A 20,539-nucleotide genomic window follows, 5' to 3' on the forward strand; every position below is an offset into this window, starting at 1 on the left:
TTTGAACAACAGGTGCGAACAAACAATCAGTAGGGCTTACTCAACAACTTTAGGAGATCAATTAGAGATTAGGTACATAAATATTACATGGTGTCTGTTTTTATTTGGAAGAAGGCGGAAGTCAAAAAAAGCTAGTCAGAATGGTTTATTGAAAAAAACAAGAAACTTGTTTTGTCAAAACTCCAAAATTAATATCCAAAACACATTCTCCCGACTCGTTAAGACAGAATCCTTTCTTGCAGGAACATCCCTGGCGGCAGACTTTTATACAAGCCATCTGGAAATGAGTTGTTACGGACAAGCTAAGAACATGATGTTCTAGCTAAGGACACTCACCGGCTCCTTCTCCCCACACTTCTTTGGACAAGGTGATCCACATTTCTGGAACTCTTGATTCTTCCCTGGACATCTGGAGTCGCCAATAGGCTCACAAGTTGGTATAGGATCACATGGGGTAGTTACACAAACGATTTCGCGGAGCACACATTGAGTATCAGCAGCGCACTTGACCAACGAACATGGATTCACTGGTGCAAAAATTTCTGTAACTGACATCCGAAGTACTCCTTATCATCCTTACCGATGATAGCCGCATCCTCCTGTCTGATGGTGGATCCAATAGCCAGAATTGCCAAAAGCAAAATGATCATATTCATTTTTTCTGGATTCTCCTCTCAGAGAACCTCGTGAAGTTCCTCTACCAGCATTCCATTTTTATAGGACCTCATGATTTTCGATCGTTTGAGCAAATAACATGTTGATTCCGTTCCTGGATTCATGTTTTCAATGGATTGACAAAATTTGAAAAAAAAAGTTTTCGTTGTATTGGACCATTGTATGCAAATTATAAAAGACTTCCGGATTATTGGTTTTCGGAAAAGAATTTTTGTGAAATTGTCAAAATATGTATACTGTATTTTAGAGAAAAACCATCAAAATGAATAGTTGTACTGAACTGCGACTAGTCAAATTATTCACTTTCATGCGGCAACATTAACATCAAATTCAGTGCAAGGTGGTGGAAAATGACTTTTATACTGTAATCAGCGTTCCCAAAAGTAACCTTGTGGTTTGCTTCAAACTACAATGAATCGCAATCCCTCGAAAACTGCCGGCTTTGGAATCAGGAAGCTGACTGCTTTCAGATGATACATGTCGCCACGCGTATCGTCGCACCCGAGTTGGGGTCTCTAGTTCTGTCCAGTTTTGTTTTGAAGGTTGTTTATTGAATGAAGAAAAGCGATTTACAAAAAAAAAAAACAGAAACAAGAAAATTATTCGATCAAAATTCCACAGTTGTTATCAGCAACACATTTTCCCGATTTGCTTAGACAGAATCCTTTTTTGCAAAAACATCCCGGACGGCACACTGCTTTGCACAACACCTGGAAATTGGTTATACAAACTGTGGACATGGTGTACACGCTCAGGGCACTCACCGGTTCTTTCTGCTCACATCTCTTTGGACAAGCCGATCCACATTGCAACCACTCTTGATTTTTACCTGGGCATCTGATAGGTTCACATGTAGGTATAGGATTGCATGGAGGAGCTTTACAAACTGCATCATGAAGCACACATTGAGTACCAGCAGCGCACTTGACTGTATCACATGGATTCAATGGTACCACTGGCAGCGGATTGTCCAAAGAGACCTCTGCTTGACGCTTGTTGCGAGCGGATTCGATTGGAAGTGGCTCGATAGGATTTGGCTGGATGGGTGGGCGGATGATCCGGCGGGGTCTGCACTCGGGTACCGGGTAACATGGAGCCGTGACACAAGTGACCTCGACCATTACGCATTTCTCGAGGCATTTACATTTGGTGTGGGCACAGGCTGAAAATTCTGGGTTTGCTAGCTTAGGATAGCTCAGTTGAACTCAGGCGAGCTTAGGCTAGTTTAGGATAGCTCAAGCTATCTTAAACTAGTTTGATCTAGCTTAGCCTAGCTCATTTTTCTTAGCTTTGCCCTAGACTTACTGTTCTTATAATCAATTGGCAAGCAATATGGCTTCATCTTCCCATCAAGAGCCTCATACATCACACAGGTGGAATTCATTATGCACAGAACATTGGCACAAGTGATAGATGGTAGCACTGGCTTCACTGGAAGCGGATTTATTGGCGCTGAAATATCTGTAATTAACGTTCAAAGAACCCTGTTGAACCTTCCTCACCGATAATAGCCGCATCCTCCTGTCCACTTGCGGATCCAATAGCCAAACTTGTCAATAGCAAAATAATCATAGCCATTTTTTTCTAGATTCTCCTCTCAGAGAACCTTGTGAAATTCCTCTACCAACATTCCATTTTTATAGGACCTTCTGACTTTCGACCGTTTTGAGAAAATAACATGTTGATTCCGTTCCTGGATTAACGTTTTCAGTAGATTATCAAAAATTGAACAAGTATTGTAGAAATATCAAATTTATATGCAAATTCTAGAATGGTTCCGGAGTTTTGGTTTTTGAGAACGAACTTTTTTTTATGCAAAACAAAATGCAGCGACTGATTTAGATTTTTTGGAAAAAAAAATATATATTTGGATTGCACTCCAACGAGACCAAGTATTCACTTTCATGTAGTATTAATATCACTTTCAGTGATGAGACAGGGGTCATCTGGTTCAGTCGATTCAAGGGGACGGTAGTCTGTAATTGGGTCGCATGAGCCCTGCAAACGAGCAGGACATGGACATATTCTTGGGTTGGATTGCATGCGACGCAGGGGCAAAGATCAAAAAGGGATTGGCTTGAAAAATGAAGTCTATTTGGATCTACAGTTGTCTGAACAGCACGGTTTAAACGAATCAATGCTTACTTAACAACTTTAGATGACCAATTAAAGATTAGGTACACAAACAAGACAAGGAGTCATTTTTTTTTTGGAAGAATTTGGAAGCGAGAAAAATATTTTTAAATTGTTTATTGAGTGAAGAGAAGCGATTTACAGATGCACAGAAACAAGATGTCATTTAGCCAAAACTCCACAAGTTTTATCTGCAACACATTGTCCCAATTTGTCAAGACAGAATCCTTTTTTGCAGAAACATCCCTCACGACATACCTCTATGCAAGCCATCTGGAAATATATCGTACAAGCTATGGACATGATGGCATACTCACAGGTTCCTTCTGCCCACACTTCTTTGGACAAGCCGATCCACAATCCGACCACTCTTGATTCTTCCCTGGACATCTGGAGTCCCCAATAGGCTCACAAGTAGGTACAGGATTACATGGAGCAGTTACACAAACGATTTCATGGAGCACACATTGAGTTCCAGCCGCGCAATCGATAGTATGACATGGATTCACTTGTACACATCCAGCTTGAAGTGGGCAGCTTCCATCGGAGTTAGGAGTGTCACAATTTAAGGGGCGAGTCATTGCACATCCTCCAGGTGTGGCACATTTGGCGGTAAGACATGTAACATCGGTTTGACGCTTCTTGCGAGCGGCTTCGATGGGAAGTGGCTCAACTGGATATGGTTTGATGGGTGGGAGAACGATCGGACGGGGTCTGCACTCGGGTACCGGGTAGCATGGAGCCTTGACACAAGTGACCTCGACCATTACGCATTTCTTGTTGATTGGGCATTTGGTATAGGCACAGGCTGAAAAGTTTGGGTTGTGCCAGCTTAAGCTAGCTTGGGCTAGTGTAGGCTAGCTCAAGCTATCTTAAGCTACCTTAAGCTATTTTAAAATGGGCTTGAGCTGACTCAAGCTAGCTCAGGCTAGGCTGCCTTAGCTTTCCCCTATCCTTACTGTTTTCATAATCAATTGGCAAGCAATATGGTTTCATCTTCCCGTCAAGAGCCTCATACATCACACAGGTGGAATTCATGATGCACAGGACATTGGCACAGGTGATAGAAGGAAGGACTGGCTTCACTGGAAGCGGCTTTTTTGGGGCTGCAATATCTTTGATTGACACTTATAAGACCCTGTTGAATTTTCCTTACCGATGATAGCCGCTTCCTCCTGTCCACTTGCGTATCGAACAGTCAAACACGCCAATAGCAAAATGATAATAGTCATTTTCGAAATTCTCCGTTTCCCAGAGAACTTTATGAAGTTCCACTACCAACATTCCATTTTTATAGGACCTTATGATTCTCGACCGTTTGAGCAAATAACATGTTGATTCAGTTCCTGGATTAATGTTTTCAATGAATTGACAAAAATATATGCGGAAAATCAAAAATTGAACAAATACTTTTTTTGTTGGACAATTTTATGCAAATTCCGCAACACATAGTTCTGGATTTTCGGTTTTTGAAAATGAAATTGTGTGCAAAAAAAAATGCAACGACTGATTTCGATTCTTCTGGAAAACATTTTCCATTCTGGAAATAATAATGGTGATCAGGCATACTAAGTTAGCTCAGATTAAGAATATTCAGGCTAGTTTAAACTCAAATTGTTTCTGCTCAGCTACCATCGAGCTGGATTAGAGTAGTTCAGGCTAGTTTAGGCTAGTTCAAGTTAGCTAAAGCTCAACTCACCTGTGCTTACTATTAGCTAGCATCAAGCTGGTTCACGATGATTCAAACAAGTCGGGACTAGTTTGAGCTAGTATAGACCAGAGTTGTCAGGAAGTGAAATTTTGGAACTCGGAAGTCGGAAGTAAAATTTCATTCCCGGAAGTCGGAAGTCGGAAGTGAAAAACGCCCGGAAGTAGGAAGTCGGAATTAGGAAGTCGGAATTAAACTCTTAAAAATCGAGCTGTTTTGGTAGCCTACGGTTATTTCGGACCATGGTTTATGTTATTCGCGGTAATTTTTGGCAATTTTTTTCCATTTTTTCTGGTCGAAAACAGACAAATCTCGTAATTTTTATGCAAAAAGTCGTTGGTGACATTAGAGAATAGGAAGTAAAGTGCGTTTTTCGGAAGTCGGAAGTCGGAAGTAGGAAGTAAAATTTGTTTCTCGGAAGTCGGAATTCCTGACACCTCTGGCATAGGCTAGCTTGAACTTGGTCAGGTTATACTCATTTGAAAGGCAGCTTGAAGGTAGAACTAGAAAGATGGAAAACAGGAAATTCGTCAGTTTTTTAGAAACTGACGAGATTTGGAACAAAAAAAAAAGAATAAAGAATGTTTCGGGAATCAGACAAAAGGAATTACGAGTCCGATGGATGTCTGTGATGTCACTGGAAAGGTCAACTGTTGAATTATAATGGAAAACACACATTATTTTTTTGAAGAAGGCGGAAGGCATAGAAATCCGATAATTAATAGTTTATAGAATAAAATTGCAGAGAAACGATTTACAGATACATATCATTTAGTCAAAATTCCACAGTTTTTATCAGCAACACATTGTCCCAGTTTGTTAAGACAGAATCCTTTCTTGCAGACACATCCCGGGCGACAGACTGCTGGGCACATTACCTGAAAATTGGTTGCACAAGATACGACACGATGCTCTACTCACCGGCTCCTCCTGCTCACACTTTTTTGGGCAAGCGGATCCACAATCCGACCACACTTGATTCTTCCCTGGGCATTTGGAGTCTCCAATAGGTTCACACGTAGGTATAGGATCACATGGTGTAGTTACACAAACGATTTGATGGAGCACACATTTAGTACCAGCAGGGCACTTGACAGTATCACACATATTCACTGGTGGTAGCGGCTTTATTGGTGCTAAAATTTCTGCTTGGCGTTTAAGACACAATCTCTGAGAAACTCGAAAACACCATGGCAATGGAAAAAATCAAAATGGACCTAGGAGTCTGATATTGTATGTGGTGGGTATACAATATCAACCTCCTAGGTCCATTTTGATTTTTTTTCATTGTTATCGAATGTTGACCCGATCGAATGTTGACCCGATCTCAATTCTCTCAGAGAATGTGTCTTAAAAACACGCAGAATATTCCTTACCGATAATAGCCGCATCCTCCTGTCCACTTGCGGATCCAATAGCCAAACTTGTCAATAGCAAAATAATCATAGCCATTTTTTTCTAGATTCTCCTCTCAGAGAACCTTGTGAAATTCCTCTACCAACATTCCATTTTTATAGGACCTTCTGACTTTCGACCGTTTTGTAAAAATAACATGTTGATTCCGTTCCTGGATTAATGTTTTCAGTAGATTATCAAAAATTGAACAAATATTTTCGATTTTTGTTGGAAAATTTGGCATTGTATGCAAAATGTGTAAAAGTTCTGGATTTTTGGTTTTCGAAAACCAATTTTTGTGCAATAAAATGCAACGATTGATTTTGATTTTGAAGAAAATGTGTGTTTTTTTGGATTCTAGAATAAAACGATCATAGTGAATATTCGTATTCATCTAACTGCAAATAGGTAAATTATTCACTTTGAGGGGTATTCAGAAGTAGTTTGAGCTGACTGTCTTGAGCTGGGATAGGTGATACTCGGCTAAGATCAAGCAAGAGTAAGCTAGTTTAAGCTAGTTCAAGTAAGATTAAGCTCAGCTAAGCTATATATATATATATATACCGAAAACTTAGGTAGCATTAAAGGTGGGGGGACAGGAGATTTTTCGTAGTTTTTTTGTAGCTAGAGTATGCATTCTACCGTCACGGTGTACAACGCTTAATGTCACTCTGCGTACAGCTGTCGTCCTCGCCTTTATGTATGCAATCGGGCGTGCGCTTTCTCTTTGCCCGCATGGCTCAGTCGGTAGCGGCGCCGCACCTTCAACACTCGCCTCGACAAGTTCAACTCCTCGAGGGGCATCTTTGAACGAAATTTCGAGAACATTATTTTTTTCATGTCCCCCGACCTTTAAGATGGTCCAGGCTAGTTAAGAGTAGTTGGAGCTAGCTTGAGCTTGGATAGGTTGCACTCCGCTAAATTACAGCAAGCACCGGCGGCTTGGGCTAGTTCTAGTTAGCTTAAGTTTAGGTCAACTGTGCTCACAATCAGCTAGCAGGTTCAAGATCATGCAACTCAGTTAAAAGTAGTTCACGCTGGTTCAAGCTAGCATAAACTTCGCTAGTAGGATGGAAGACAAGAGATTTCGTCATTTTTTGAAACCATAGAGCTTTGGAACGGAAAAAAAAAACAAAGACTGTTTGGGGAAAACTATACTATTACAATTCCCTAATTCAAGTGGATATCCGGAATGTAACTGAAAAGACCAAAAAGGAATTCGCATGACAAAATCACAATATTTTATTTCGAAGTAGGTGGAAGCCAAATAGAAATCTTAAAAAATGATTTAAAAAGCGTTTATTGAATCATATTGCAGAGAAGCGTTTTAAAGACACAAGAATATTATTTAGCCAAAGTTCCACAGTTAACATCAGCAACACAATCTCCCGATGTTCTAAGGCAGAATCCTTTTTTGCAGACACATCCCGGACGGCACACTGCTGGGCAAGCCACCTGGCAATAGAGATACAGGCTGTGGACATGACGGTAGACTCACCGGTTCCTTCTGCTCACATCTCTTTGGACAAGCCGATCCACAATCCGACCACTCTTGATTCTTCCCTAGACAGTCCCCAATAGGCACACAAGTAGGTACATAACATGGACCCGTTCTACAAAGAGAGTCTTGGAGCTTACATTTGGTACCGGCAGCACACTGGAAAGTGTCACATGGATTCACTGGTGGCTGTATTGTTGCTCAAAATACTGTAATTGAGATTTAATAACGTTGAACCTTTCTTACGGATGACAGCCTGTCCATTTGCGGATCCAATAGCCAGAATTGCCAAGAGCAAAATAATCATAATCATTTTTTCAATATTCTCCTTGCAGAGAACTTTGTGAAGTTCCTCTACCACCATTCCATTTTTATAGGAGTAGTAGTGAAAGTACCTTTCTGGTGCAGTTTTCTGCCCACTTTTTTCGCTTCTTTCTAAAACACCTCAAAACACAAATTTTTACTGATAAGCAAGCCATAACCACCACCAACCTCATACTTAAACACCATTTCACTCCTATTATCAAATTTGCTCCCATGTCAGAATGGTAGTGTGTATGTTTAGTATTCGACAGACAAAAGTTCGAATCTAGATCAAAATTAAAAAGGATAAAAGTTAGGTGAAGAGTTAATGAAGTCGCAAAATATTCAAAAAAAACTCCGTCAACCAAACGAAAAAGTTGCCTCATTAACAATATGCAAAAAATCAGCCGTTGGAGTGAAAAAAATTGTCGTCGGAGTGAAGGAAAAAAGACAAGAAAAATCAGCCATCGGAGTGGAAAATAGTGCACAGTCTGCTCTGCGGCAGCGATATTGTTATCTATTCTTTACCATTATTTCGGTTTATTAAATGTTGTGCAAAGATTTGAAACCGTTAACAAATATAGATTTATTGAAATTGGCACAAGATTTACAAATTAAAAACTTTAGAGGAGTTTTTATGCGTGACACTCTTCCTGATAAGCCTAAAAAAATGGAAGTAGGTGTTGTAAATCTTGATAGTATGAACAACAAAGGAACCCATTGGGTGTGTTATAAAAAGAATGAAAGCGAACTTACTATTTTGATTCTTTCGGTCTAGACCCCCCTGACGAACTAGTTAGATATTTAAAACAAAACATTCTAGATTCTCAAATAACTCTTTCTACATTCCAAATACAAAAGTTTGATACTCATCATTGTGGATACTACTGTATACTTTTATTAAAATTATTAGAAAAACATGATTATAAAAATTCGATACTTACTTTGATTTAGGAATTCTATAATGTTCAAAAGCTAGTGTGTCTATATTATCTACAGCATACCTTTTAGATTCTTTATCTTTACCAACTAAATTATTTAACACAACTTTATTTTGTTTTACACTGTGGATTTGGTGCTGACTAGAACTTATAAGCATTTGTTGTCTTCTTTCAATAGTTCTATTAAATAAACAATTCTTGTAATCATCAAAAGTCATTTCCTTTTTAACTACATTTTTCTTAACACCTTTATTTTTCTTCATTTCCTCTCCTTCATCGGTCTTAAAAGCATATTGCTTAGGTCTAAAGGCTACAATCTCAGTCATTATTCTACCATTTAACTCATCTTTGAATTTACCAATTACCTTTTTGTTCTCAATGCTATGAAGTTTATTTTCTTTGGGATAATCCGAAAAATCAAAGTGTTCTTTCATAGCTAACATATCTTCATAAACATCATCAGTTTTGATTTCGTATATATATGAATCGGTATCTTGATAACACAGTCTCAAATTTGAAGAATACTTTGGTAGCATAACATCGTAGTGGAACTCATACATTAAATACTTGCTCAAATCTAGAATAGATAATCCCACATAAATAGGTTTGTCTAGTTTAATGTTTTTCTGTGCCATCTCTACCAAAATCATATTCTCATTTATAATATGTCTCTGTTTAAAATTATTGCTACTAGCTAGTTTCATTACTTTATCCATATCTGATACAACTTTAACATCTACTCTGTTTCTAACATTCTCCATAGTCTTACCAAACACAGAATTGTTCATAAGTTTAAAAAAGTCTTTCTCAAAATCATTTTTAGCATTTTTCCTCAAGTTGGTATTTAATTCTATATAAGATGCCAACCAATTGCTTTCTTTGAAAGTAACTACACGATGAACTTTTCTCAACATCAAACCATGTTCTAAAGCTTGCACGAGAGATTTATAATGTATCACATAATTTCTCTTTGGGCTAAAATCATTTGTTAATTTGTTTGTAGAACCAACTTTTTTATTGTTTGGACAAAATGGTAGATCATTATGCTTATCATGAAGACTATCTGGATAATCTAAGTCAACTTCAAGTATGCATCCCTTGCCTTGAGAATTAAGATTTTCTAACATTTTTAAGTTGAAACCTTCTACATTTATAAACTTAAAATCATCATAAGGTAATTTTTGACTCATTGCCCATCCATAAAGATTATTAGCATCTAGATAAAGTAAGTATTTTGATTCCTCTTCAGGATTATAATTTGACATGTACTTATTGTTAGCCTTAGAATATCTCAACATAGCATTACACATACCTCCCCTGATACCTTTCTCAATAAAGTTATACATTTCAATATCTTTAATTGTTTGTAGCTTAACTCCAGTTTTCTTTAACATGGCATCCCAAGCTAATCCAGGAGATGTGTAGTACCAACATGGATCTAATTTGTATTCTTTAAGAGATACATTTCTAAAAGTTTCAAAGACATCAGCCAACAGTAAAACATCATTAATCATATAAATTCTAGTATAATCTTCTAAAGTCTTACAATTTGTTTCTTTCCATACTTTTAGAGCATATTCATAATCATCATTGCTTATGTCCTTATTATACAAGGTATTGTGAAAGTTTTCAATCGGAGGAAGTTCTGTGTTAGAATACTTTTTAAACGAGTCCATGAAATCATAAGGATAAACACCTTTGCGTCTCAGTAGCTTGAACGTGTTTTCATCCTTGTAATAACTTTTTGTTATTACACATTCATCATCTTGTAAGTTGTTGCTTAGATAATCTAAACTGGATGGCATGAATCCAAAACTATCTAAAAATCTAATTTCACACCTTTTGAATTCATTATAGAAGTGATTACTAAAACTGATGAATTTTTCAATGTTTGCTGAAATGCTTTTCATTTCAACATTCTTTTCTTCCAACATTTGACTAGATTTTTCGTCACTGATAATAAGATGCGAGTCATAGCCTTTAAAATTATGGAAAAATACTGGTATAAACCTATTCTTACGCTTAAGCAAGTTACATCCATTGCATAAAGCCCCTCTATATTCACCAGTCCAATGGTCATGATCTCTAACTTTCAACATGTTATTATTTTCTTTGATATCATTTTCAACTTCCTTTATATCTTTATTAGCTTCTCTCATATTTTTATTATTTTGTTTAATGATTTCATTTTGTTCTTTGATACTTTCATTAACCACTTTTAAATCCTCACGCTTTACTTTTAAAATTGCTTTATTATCTTTTATATCTTTATTAGCTTCTCTCATATTTTTATTATTTTGTTTAATGATTTCATTTTGTTCTTTGATACTTTCATTAACCACTTTTAAATCCTCACACTTTACTTTTAAAATTGCTTTATTATCTTTTATATCTTTAATAGCCTCTCTTATATTTTTATTATTCTCCTTGGAAACTGTCTTATTACTTTTAATGATTTCATTTTTTCTTTTGATAGTATCTATTTCATTTTTCATATTTCGTTTGAAATCAACCTTATCTGTTTTTTTCCCCATAAAATCAATTTGATCATACACTATTTCTTTCAAAGCATCTTCCTTATTCATTATTTTCTCAAGGTGTTTTTTGTTGTTTATATCCTTCTCAAAACCATCAATCATTGTCTCTCCACATCCATGACACGTCTTACAGCTATTATATTCCTCCCATTGTTCTTCAGTCAAATCTATCATTTTCTTATCTGGTATGTTCAACAGTCTTTCACAAACATCTAAGATATATTCATTGAATTTTAAAATAGTATCATATCCAATATAGCTCTTCATATCGTAAATACTTTGAGTGAAAGAATCAACAACAATTACACAAAATCCAGAAGCTACATGTTTGCCGATATTCTCACTCCAAGACTTGTTAGGAGAATTACTAACACTATCAATTTTAGGAATAACAGATTCAAAATCGGCGTAACATACGAATCTATGTTTTTGCGTTTTCTGAATATTAGAAAATTCAATATAATCACTGGAAGGTTTAATCATTTGTATTGGAGCATTGCTCATACAGTCGCCGAGATGTTTTTTATATCTTTCCTCATTCGTGAAACAATTATGACATCTAATACAAAACTTGTTTGAATTACCATTACCGGTGTTCATCAATCTATTTATATTTTTTATTAAGCAGTAATGTCCTTCTCCAGAGCTATTAGTGATAAGTAAAAGATTTATAGCTCTATTTAAATCTACTTTGATATTTTTAGAAACTTTATATGACTCTATTCTCTTCCCACAATCTTCAACGTTATAAGTAACAATATTAACAGCTAGATTGTTTCTCTTCTCAAACTTATCTACATCTTTAACTTGGAATGGAAACTCGAAACCATCAAAATTAATCTTAGAAACATGTTCTTTATATTTGCTTACTCGTTCGGGGTTTTCTTCAACTGGATATAAGTGTGCTAGAATACACCACATGAAACATTTATCATCTTTCATATTCTGAATATTAATCACAGCCTTTTTATTTTTTATCCAATCAGGAAGTTCGATATATTTTGATCCTGATAATGGTTTGATTTTTGTTTGAAATATTCTTAATCCTATGATTCTATTTAATCTATAACCAGAACCATTAGCTTGATATTCTTCTAATCTATTTACTAAATCAGATTTAATATTTTTCATGAAGTCAATCCTACTATCACCTGGATTCAATAATACACTTTTTGTAGTCAAATGAGCTATACGTTTATCTTCTGTACCTTCTTTTATCATTTCACATTCTAAGGATACATATATTTTCACACTATTTTCAAAAATGTCGTTTATAATGTCAGTTTCCTTTTTATCTAAAAAGGATTCTATAGTTTTAGAATCTCCAATGTGAAAAGTATCTCTTAACGTATCACCAACTTCTTTGTACTCACTAAAAACGGTTTTATCAAAAGGAAATAGTTCCCTCATTTGGAAACTAGATTGCTTGTTTGCTTCTTCTTTATCATAGTTTTCAAGTATCTTACGCATTTCATCCACACTCATCTTTCTAACATCAACACTGCTCATTCCAGTTCTATTTCTAACTAGTCTACGTAGTTGATCCCTATTCAATTTTTTGTAATCAACTTGTTCCATTTAAATAGTTTAAAAAATAACATTTCAATCTCTCCTAAAATTTCAGTACTTTTATACACTTTTTCGCAATATTAATAATATTTTCTGTAATAAATGCACTCTGTGGTAGAAATTTATGACCCAAAACGACGTAATGAAATAGTAAACAACTTTTTGAAAAACAGAAAAGAACATAAAATAAAGAATTTACAAGAGAGAACCGACTTGGAACAGATGGAAGATCACAGGATAGACGTGTTTAAACCAATTCTAGAATCCAACAAAAAACTTCAAGAAGAGATAATTGATGAAAAGAACAAAATTGTAGAAACTTTGAACAACTTTAAACACCCTTCTCAACCTTCTATAGGACCTCCATCCACTTCGACACCAAAAACAAATCGTAAAAGTTTCATTAAGCAGCCCTCAGTAATCTTACCACCATCTCTACCTAGTCCTCCTCAACCACATGTAGTAAGTAATCTAATTGTTGGATATCTTCAAGACGGAACTGATAGAAGCAATGCTGGGTACTCGATCAAGTATAACAAAGATGAGAAAAAATATAGCATAGGAAATAAATTCATCTCATTTGATCAAAATATTATCAAGGTTAACAATGATGAATACACAGCAACTGAAGGATTAATGGAACTTTTAACTAAAAAGTCTCCCAACTTGAAAAAGGTCAGTACAGAAGATACTAAAAACTACCAAACGATATTATTATGTTCTAATGGGTTGTATCAAGGGTTTGATAAAAATAGTAAAAGGTATAATGCTGATTCAAGTGAAAAGTGGGCGTTTATAAAGGCTAATTATTTTGTAACCAAGACCCCGGCGGCGACATCAGGAAGTTCTCAAGGAAGTTCTATTACATTTATGCCATCAAATACTAATTCTTTAATTGACTCGTTGAGATTATCAATTGGGTCATATCAGGCTGGTAACAAAGACGAGTATAATAAAATTCATGCGATTTTAGATGAGTTGGTAAAACAGAAAAAAATTAAGAAGAAAGATTTGGGAGTAATTTACTTGAATATCGGATTCTAAAACTTTAGTAGTTGATAGTCTTAGGCACTCCAAGTACACCAATGTACATCCCATGTAAATTCTTACACAAAACTTATACAAACCAAACAGGATAAACCTTCTATCACCAAGTAGTTTCACCTCAACTCCAAGATTTTAGTATGTCTTTATAGTCTAACGATATTTTACCACCTATCATTGGCAGATCGAATTGTTTTTTGTGCGATGGCTGATAATCCTTTTGAACTTTTAAACTGTCTCTCTGTGAGACATTGCCACTCTTGGAGAGTAAATCAATCTTCCCTCTGAGAGGAACTGATTGCAGATGCTTTCTGTTTGACTCCAATTGTTTTGGAACTTTGGTGGATGTTGGTAAATCAATTATTCGATTCGATGGTGGATTGCATATTCTAATAAGATTAGTATCGGATTTCAAACAAAATAATTTCCTCACTTTTAAAGACATTCTATTATTACGATAGTTTTTCAACATTTTTAGTAACTTATCTCTAGCATAGTTCATAGTCCAATCTCCATCTATTACACACTCTTGTCTTGAATACATTTCTTTAGCATTCATTCGAGTGAAATTTAAATGATTCAGAGAAGATACAATTAGTGTTTTACCGGTTGACAAATCGGTTTCATATAGGTACAACCTACCACTCATTTATTTGTTTGTTTTATAACGAATTTCTGAGGCTTTGGTGCTTGAGGGGTTGGATGCTTAGATGCTTAGATGCTTAAGTGCTTAGGTTCTTCACGGTCGAGAAGCACCCGAAAAAACATAAGCCCCAAAAAAATGTAATCTCAAAAATAGTATCACCCCCAAAAAATTGAAACAACAATTGCGTCACTGAGTAGAATTCAAAGTTGTAACACACTGAGGACGAATTTTCAACAAATTTGAAGCTACTTGCCCCATCAAATTGTTGGAATCAAATAATGCACTTGAAATCTTTGTTATAGCAGTTTCAAGGTTGTATATGAAGCATGTAGATAATACAAACATAAGAATCATTCCTAACAGTAATATAAAATCCGAGCTATATGGAGTGAGTCTCTGTTTACAAAAATATGCTACTACATACAGGATCATTGTAAAAATTAAAATCGTCGTAAGTATAATGTAATTCCACATTTATAAATGATGACGACCACGAAAAAAACTGTAAAGACGAAAAGCACAAGTAATGTAATGTCTGACACTCTGGCTGAGAAAATTGAATCTCTGCTGGATGCTATTAAATCTCATGATGATGTACAAACTTGGTTACAAGAAGGACTAAGTAAGCATGGTAATTCAAAAGCACATAAATATGCCACGGAAATAAATAATCTCATAGCCGGATTCAATAGTAGACTTGAGGGTTTAGAGAATAAAAAATCCTTTTCATTATTATTAGCAAAGATATCTAGTTTGGCTGGACTATTAGGCGCGTCTTCTGATGCTATAGAAACTCTTACTACCAAACTTGAGGAAGCATGCAGATATATTGGAATGTTGGAAGCTGAAATTGTTAGTCTAAGAGAGAGAAATGAGTTACTGGAAGGTGAACTTTCCAAAAAAGGAAATGATCAAGAATTAGAGAAAATTAGAAAGAAGCAACAAGAAATCGTTGATGGGCTTGATGACACCCTCACCAAAATTAATATCAAGAGAAGCTTCAATAAAAAATTGCTGAACGAATTTGCAGGTGATATCTTTAAAAACAATTGAAAATTAAAAAATACAAAAATACTTTAGCAATTTTCTAAATTTACCACTGTCCTTTTCACTAGTTTTATCAATACTTAAAAACGAATACTTGTCTTTCCATATCGATGTCGCCATATCTAGAAATTTTGTCTTATCTATCTCACTACAATGATCTCTATAAATATAGTCCAAGTTTAATTTGTCCTGAGGAAAAACAATAAACAAATTAGCATTCTCTCTAATCGTATTCTTTGGAAGTTTGATATAGTTTTGAGAAATGTAAAAGCAATCAATGTTATTATGTCTTCCTCTAGTGTAGTACTGTTCTATATTGTTTTGTTTCTCAAGCATTAAGTCATCAAAAATAATCAATGTTTTCTTGTTAGGATCAATAGAGCTAGGGTCTGGAATATCAGCACAGTTTTCTGAAGTGTGTATAGTTATATTTTTTTTATCATTTTTTTCAACCATAAAATTCTGTGTTCTAAAACATTCTCTAATATCTTTTTTAGTTAAACCGTTTTCAAACCCATTAATGAGTGCTTGGTAACAAGGTTGGAACAGTGTAGTAGAAAATATGTACAAATTGTCATAATCTAAATAATCAGTTCCTTCAAACTTATCCAACAATAAGTTCATTAGCAAGTTAGTTTTACCACATCCAGACTTTCCAATTATACAAGCTCTTATTGAACTAGGGAGTAAAGGATTATTATTTCTAACAGAATAATAATTTTTTATGGAATAGTCTCTAAAATCATTTGACATAATTTAATTTATTAATAAATGGTCCACCTCTTTCTTAATTTGACTTCAAACGAGAAATCTTATCAGTTCCCTCAGAATTTCAAAGCAAACTCGATTGCTTTATTAAAAGTAGAAGGAACATTGAATAATGATAAAAAAAATTTCGTATATCTATCATGCAACCTTATTTGCGACTCTTTCATGAACGAAAAACAAAGCAACATTATTTGCAAGTTTGGTAAAGACAAAAAGATACGATACGAACCAATAAATTTGATCTATCATAAAACTTTAAATGCTTGTAACACACTAACTTTGAAACTTGTTGATCAAAATAATAATCTTATTGAAACAAATGATTGTGATATTCATATAGAGTTACACATTCTCTAAATTCTTTTGAATCCTGATCCGCTTTTGAGAATCTTTAAAAAGTTGTTATTATCTTTTGTTATTTTTTGTGAATTCGATTTTTTTGGTTTGCTATTAAATGTATTTCCGGACCCTTTTGTTTTAGATGATTCAGCTGCTAAATCTTTGAGTTGTTCTGATGGAACACCCTGTTTAGACGATTCTTTATGATTATCTACCAATTCAATTTTATCATTTTCTTTAGGACTTATTATTACGTAGCTAGAAGTTTTAGCCTGTTCTGGACCGTTTGTATAGAAAAATCTCATTTATTTGAAATAAAAAGTTAATCAACAGTGAGAGATTGAACAGATGGGCGGTGTACCATTTCTCTTAATTCTACAGCCTCATATTCTCTTCTTCTTCTGTTATTATTTCTCCTATCAATAAAGGTTTTGGGTGAAAGTATCATCCAAATTGATCTACCCACAAATATATAAACTACAGCAACTCCGAGTGTTACACCAACTCTCCAAATTCTAAGCCACCATTTTCCAAAGAATCCTTCGACATCGTCTAATATTTCGTGAGGTAAAGTAGAATCTTGGTTACTGGCATGTACTTGAATAGAGACATCAGATTTTTCTCGCATTTCTTCGATCAGTTCTTCTTCAATGTTGGTCTTCAAGTCTAACAAAATGTGTTCATGGAAAATCACTTTATCATCTAGGAATTTCAAATCAAATTCTTTGAAGCTTTTCATGTTGGTAATGTTGGTTCTAAAATCAATCATTGGGTGAAGTTGTGGTTTGCTGGATATGACTCCTCCAAAATTGTCATTCTTGTAATACCAAATTTTATCTCCAAGACTTTTAATCTTGATTGGAATTTGTCCGAGTGTGAGAGCAATACTTAATTTGTGTCCATCGAAACGAGTAATGTCTAAAAAGTCAATCTCTTCTTCATCAATTTCTTTGCAGAATGTAACTTGAACAATTCCATTAGAATCTTGAGTATCGATAAATCTTACTTTAACGGCTGTATGGTTGAGCTGTTTTTGAATAAATCTTCTTGGATTTTCTCTGATGAGACTTTCAAGAACTTCATTTTGCTCGTTGAAAATATCACACATTACTTCAGTTGTATGTCGTAAAAGGTTGTTGGATTGGTTTTCTAGGTATTGAAATTCTCCTGCTGCTTGGAAGTCGGAGTACAATTCTCTTTTTATGCGTTGCTTTCCAGTTTGAAACAGTTCGTAATTAGATATTCTTTTGATGAATTCTGTATAACTTGGGAATGCATCGCAACTCTCTCTGATAGTCTTGTACTCGGCATGACTTGGGAGAATGTCACAATCTTCTTTGATACTCAGAAATTCTTCGTAACCAGGGAAAGGTAGTGGCTGCCATTTTTCATCTGTGGAAGAATTCAACTGCTGTTCTTTCTCAAAGTTGGCAATTTTGTGAATGAAATCTGTATAGGTTGTTAGCGAATCACATCCATCTCGACTATTCTTGAAAGCTTCATAACTTGGGAAATTTTCACAGTCCTGTTTTATTTTTAGGTACTCGTCGTAGTCTGGCAGTGGTAATGGTTGAAAGATGGCGGGTTCCTTAGGAGTTTCAAATTCTGATCGATGGTCTGGAATCTCTCTTTTGGTTCTGTTTGATTTTGGGGGGCTGCGATTATCTCCACCTTTTGGTTTCTCATCATGAACAGTCCAATCTTCTTCTTGCCGTTGTTGTATTAATTTTCTTTCAGCCTCATCCTGGGCTTTCCTAATCTTTTCTTGCTTCTTTTTCTCAGCTTCTTCTTCCTTCTTCAATTTTTCTTGTTTCCGTTTTTCGAAATCTGCCTCATTCTGTTTTTGCCTTTCTTGATCACGTCTTCTACCATCTTCTTGATCACGTCTCGATTGTTCTTCACGTTTTCTAATGTCTTCTTGTTCACGTCTTCGATTATCTTCTTGCTGCTTTCTTTGCTCCTCTTGTTCACGTTTTCTTCTATCATCGTCGGGCTGTAGCCTTTGAGAGTGTGATGGAAAGAGACGGGAATTTGCCTTGGAGAATACTGCGTTGAAGCTCTGTTTATTTTTCTAACAGCAAAGCCTTCATCACTAATCATTAGGTTCGAGTTGCAATCTTGAATAGTTTTGTTTGATTGAAAGTTGAGAGCAATTTGGTTTTTATTGTTAACCCAAAGTTTGTTGCTATACATTCCGTCTAGTATTCCAATCGAAATGTATTGACATTTTTGCTCTCTGTTGACATCCCAAGTGATGATTTCATTTTTCTTGATCTCACAAAAGCCGTCTTGATATTTACAATTGTTCATATCAGCCATAATATTGGTTGGTTTTGTTTGATTGAAATGTGAGTAAACTTTTGTTTCAATAACAATACAATTTTCCTTGTAATATCTCTTTGGAGTGAAAAAGCTGGTGAATCTGTTTGGATAATCCACATCAATTTTGTTATTGGTGCTCCATGTGTTAGAACTACCTTTTGTTAAAGATCCAAACCCACATTTCTTACTATTAATCATTTCTCTACATTCAGACAGTGTAATGGGATAGTTGTTCAATTCTTTTTCCACCATGTGTTCATAACCACTGAAATCGGTGTACACTGATACTTCGCTAACCAATTTTTTACATAATTTTGCATCTGAAACATATTCAATAATGTTTGGCTTGAAAACCTCGTATTGCACAAGTTCTGATCGACTATTGAGAATTCGATGATAATTGCATTTGTGTAATTTTGGGATTTTGAAATATTGAACAGGGGAGTTATCTGTGCAGATAATAGGTTTGCTGAATGCTTCTTTGAATACATTCAAAAATAGCAACACCGATAATATGCGCATTTAGTACTTCTAAATATTATTTATAAAATTTCAGGTTTTAAATTAGCTCAATGATAGAAGCTGTTGACAAAATGCTTGTAGTTGATACGCCTATTGTGAGCGATACTTCAATTCAAAAAGAGAATCTCATAAGCATATTTCCTTCTTCAGGATCTAGTTTGAATCAACATGGAGAAATCAATTTTGTCATAGAAACGTGTGATCAATACCTACACTTACACAAATCTTATATTTATATGGAATGTGAACTATTGAAATCAGATGACACTGCATTGGCTGAAGCAGATGAAGTATCCTTGACTAATAATGCACCAATGTTTTTGTTTGATAGATCAACTTATAGCATGGATGGAATGCAAGTTGAAAGTATAATGGATCCTGGTAGAGCTAGTTTGATGAAGGGGTTGTTAACTTATAGCAGCACTATGAACAAGCAAAACACTTTTGGGTGGATTCTAGAAACTAAAGATATTATTACATACAAGATAAACAAATATACAAAAAATAGAAAAGGAAGTATTACTTTCTGTATCCCACTAACTCACATATTTGGTTTTGCTGAATGTTATAATAAAATAGTTTATGGTAGAAAGCATCAGCTAACTCTCTACAGATCTCCTGAGAACAAAAATAGTATTACATCTAATGATGCTAAAAAACATACAGCTAAGATAAATATTAAAAAATTACAATGGATTATTCCAAAGATTGTTCCTAGTCTTGAAATGCAAAATAAACTGTTGAACATTTTTGAGAGTAGCAAGCTTGTACAGATGCCTTTTATTTCCAGACAGTTGGAAAGTTATAATATACCTAATGGAAATAGAGAATTCACATGGAAATTGGGAACGAAATATGACAAAATAAAGTATATAGTGGTTGCTTTGCAGAGCAATAGAGATAACAATTATCTGAATGCAGGTAAGTTTGATAACTGTGGATTGGAAGAAATTTATGTCGAGTTAAATTCAGAGCGGTATCCTCATGACTGTTTAAAGTTTGACTTTGACAAGTTTAATGCTGTTCAGCAATACAATTTTGCTAAAGAGTTTAGAAACAGTTACTATGAATCAACAAAAGATTACATTTTCA

At 35.0% G+C, this 20,539-nt stretch overlaps 6 protein-coding genes across 6 annotated transcripts in view; all 6 read right to left on the bottom strand.

The window, feature by feature from the left end:
• The window catches only part of CBG20702, a gene marked incomplete at both ends in the record, with an annotated part of 30,183 nt that overhangs the window by 5,294 nt on the left and 4,350 nt on the right, over nt 1–20,539 (bottom strand). The window contains 2 exons of the mRNA XM_002631490.1: nt 2,991–3,081; nt 7,410–7,524. Coding sequence (XP_002631536.1) covers nt 2,991–3,081; nt 7,410–7,524 — 206 coding nt within the window. The remainder of the gene's footprint in view (nt 1–2,990; nt 3,082–7,409; nt 7,525–20,539) is intronic.
• On the bottom strand, nt 146–656 carry CBG20703 (the record flags this gene model as incomplete). Its single annotated transcript, XM_002631491.1, has 3 exons — nt 146–277; nt 337–542; nt 581–656. The coding sequence occupies 3 exons, from the start codon at nt 654–656 to the stop codon at nt 146–148; spliced, it is 414 nt and encodes a 137-aa protein (XP_002631537.1).
• Nucleotides 1,275–2,253, bottom strand: CBG20704 (the record flags this gene model as incomplete). Its single annotated transcript, XM_002631492.1, has 4 exons — nt 1,275–1,385; nt 1,440–1,837; nt 1,981–2,127; nt 2,178–2,253. 4 exons carry the CDS (start codon nt 2,251–2,253, stop codon nt 1,275–1,277), a joined length of 732 nt encoding a protein of 243 aa, XP_002631538.1.
• On the bottom strand, nt 3,102–4,040 carry CBG20705 (the record flags this gene model as incomplete). Its single annotated transcript, XM_002631493.1, has 3 exons — nt 3,102–3,616; nt 3,768–3,914; nt 3,965–4,040. The coding sequence occupies 3 exons, from the start codon at nt 4,038–4,040 to the stop codon at nt 3,102–3,104; spliced, it is 738 nt and encodes a 245-aa protein (XP_002631539.1).
• On the bottom strand, nt 5,284–5,968 carry CBG20706 (the record flags this gene model as incomplete). The annotated part of the gene is made up of 3 exons (XM_002631494.1): nt 5,284–5,394; nt 5,438–5,652; nt 5,893–5,968. 3 exons carry the CDS (start codon nt 5,966–5,968, stop codon nt 5,284–5,286), a joined length of 402 nt encoding a protein of 133 aa, XP_002631540.1.
• On the bottom strand, nt 16,926–20,195 carry CBG20708 (the record flags this gene model as incomplete). Its single annotated transcript, XM_002631495.1, has 4 exons — nt 16,926–18,596; nt 18,680–19,245; nt 19,993–20,065; nt 20,112–20,195. The coding sequence occupies 4 exons, from the start codon at nt 20,193–20,195 to the stop codon at nt 16,926–16,928; spliced, it is 2,394 nt and encodes a 797-aa protein (XP_002631541.1).

Source organism: Caenorhabditis briggsae (genome assembly GCF_000004555.2).
Source record: "Caenorhabditis briggsae complete genome, chrV, whole genome shotgun sequence".
NCBI classification, from domain to species: Eukaryota; Metazoa; Nematoda; class Chromadorea; order Rhabditida; family Rhabditidae; genus Caenorhabditis; species Caenorhabditis briggsae.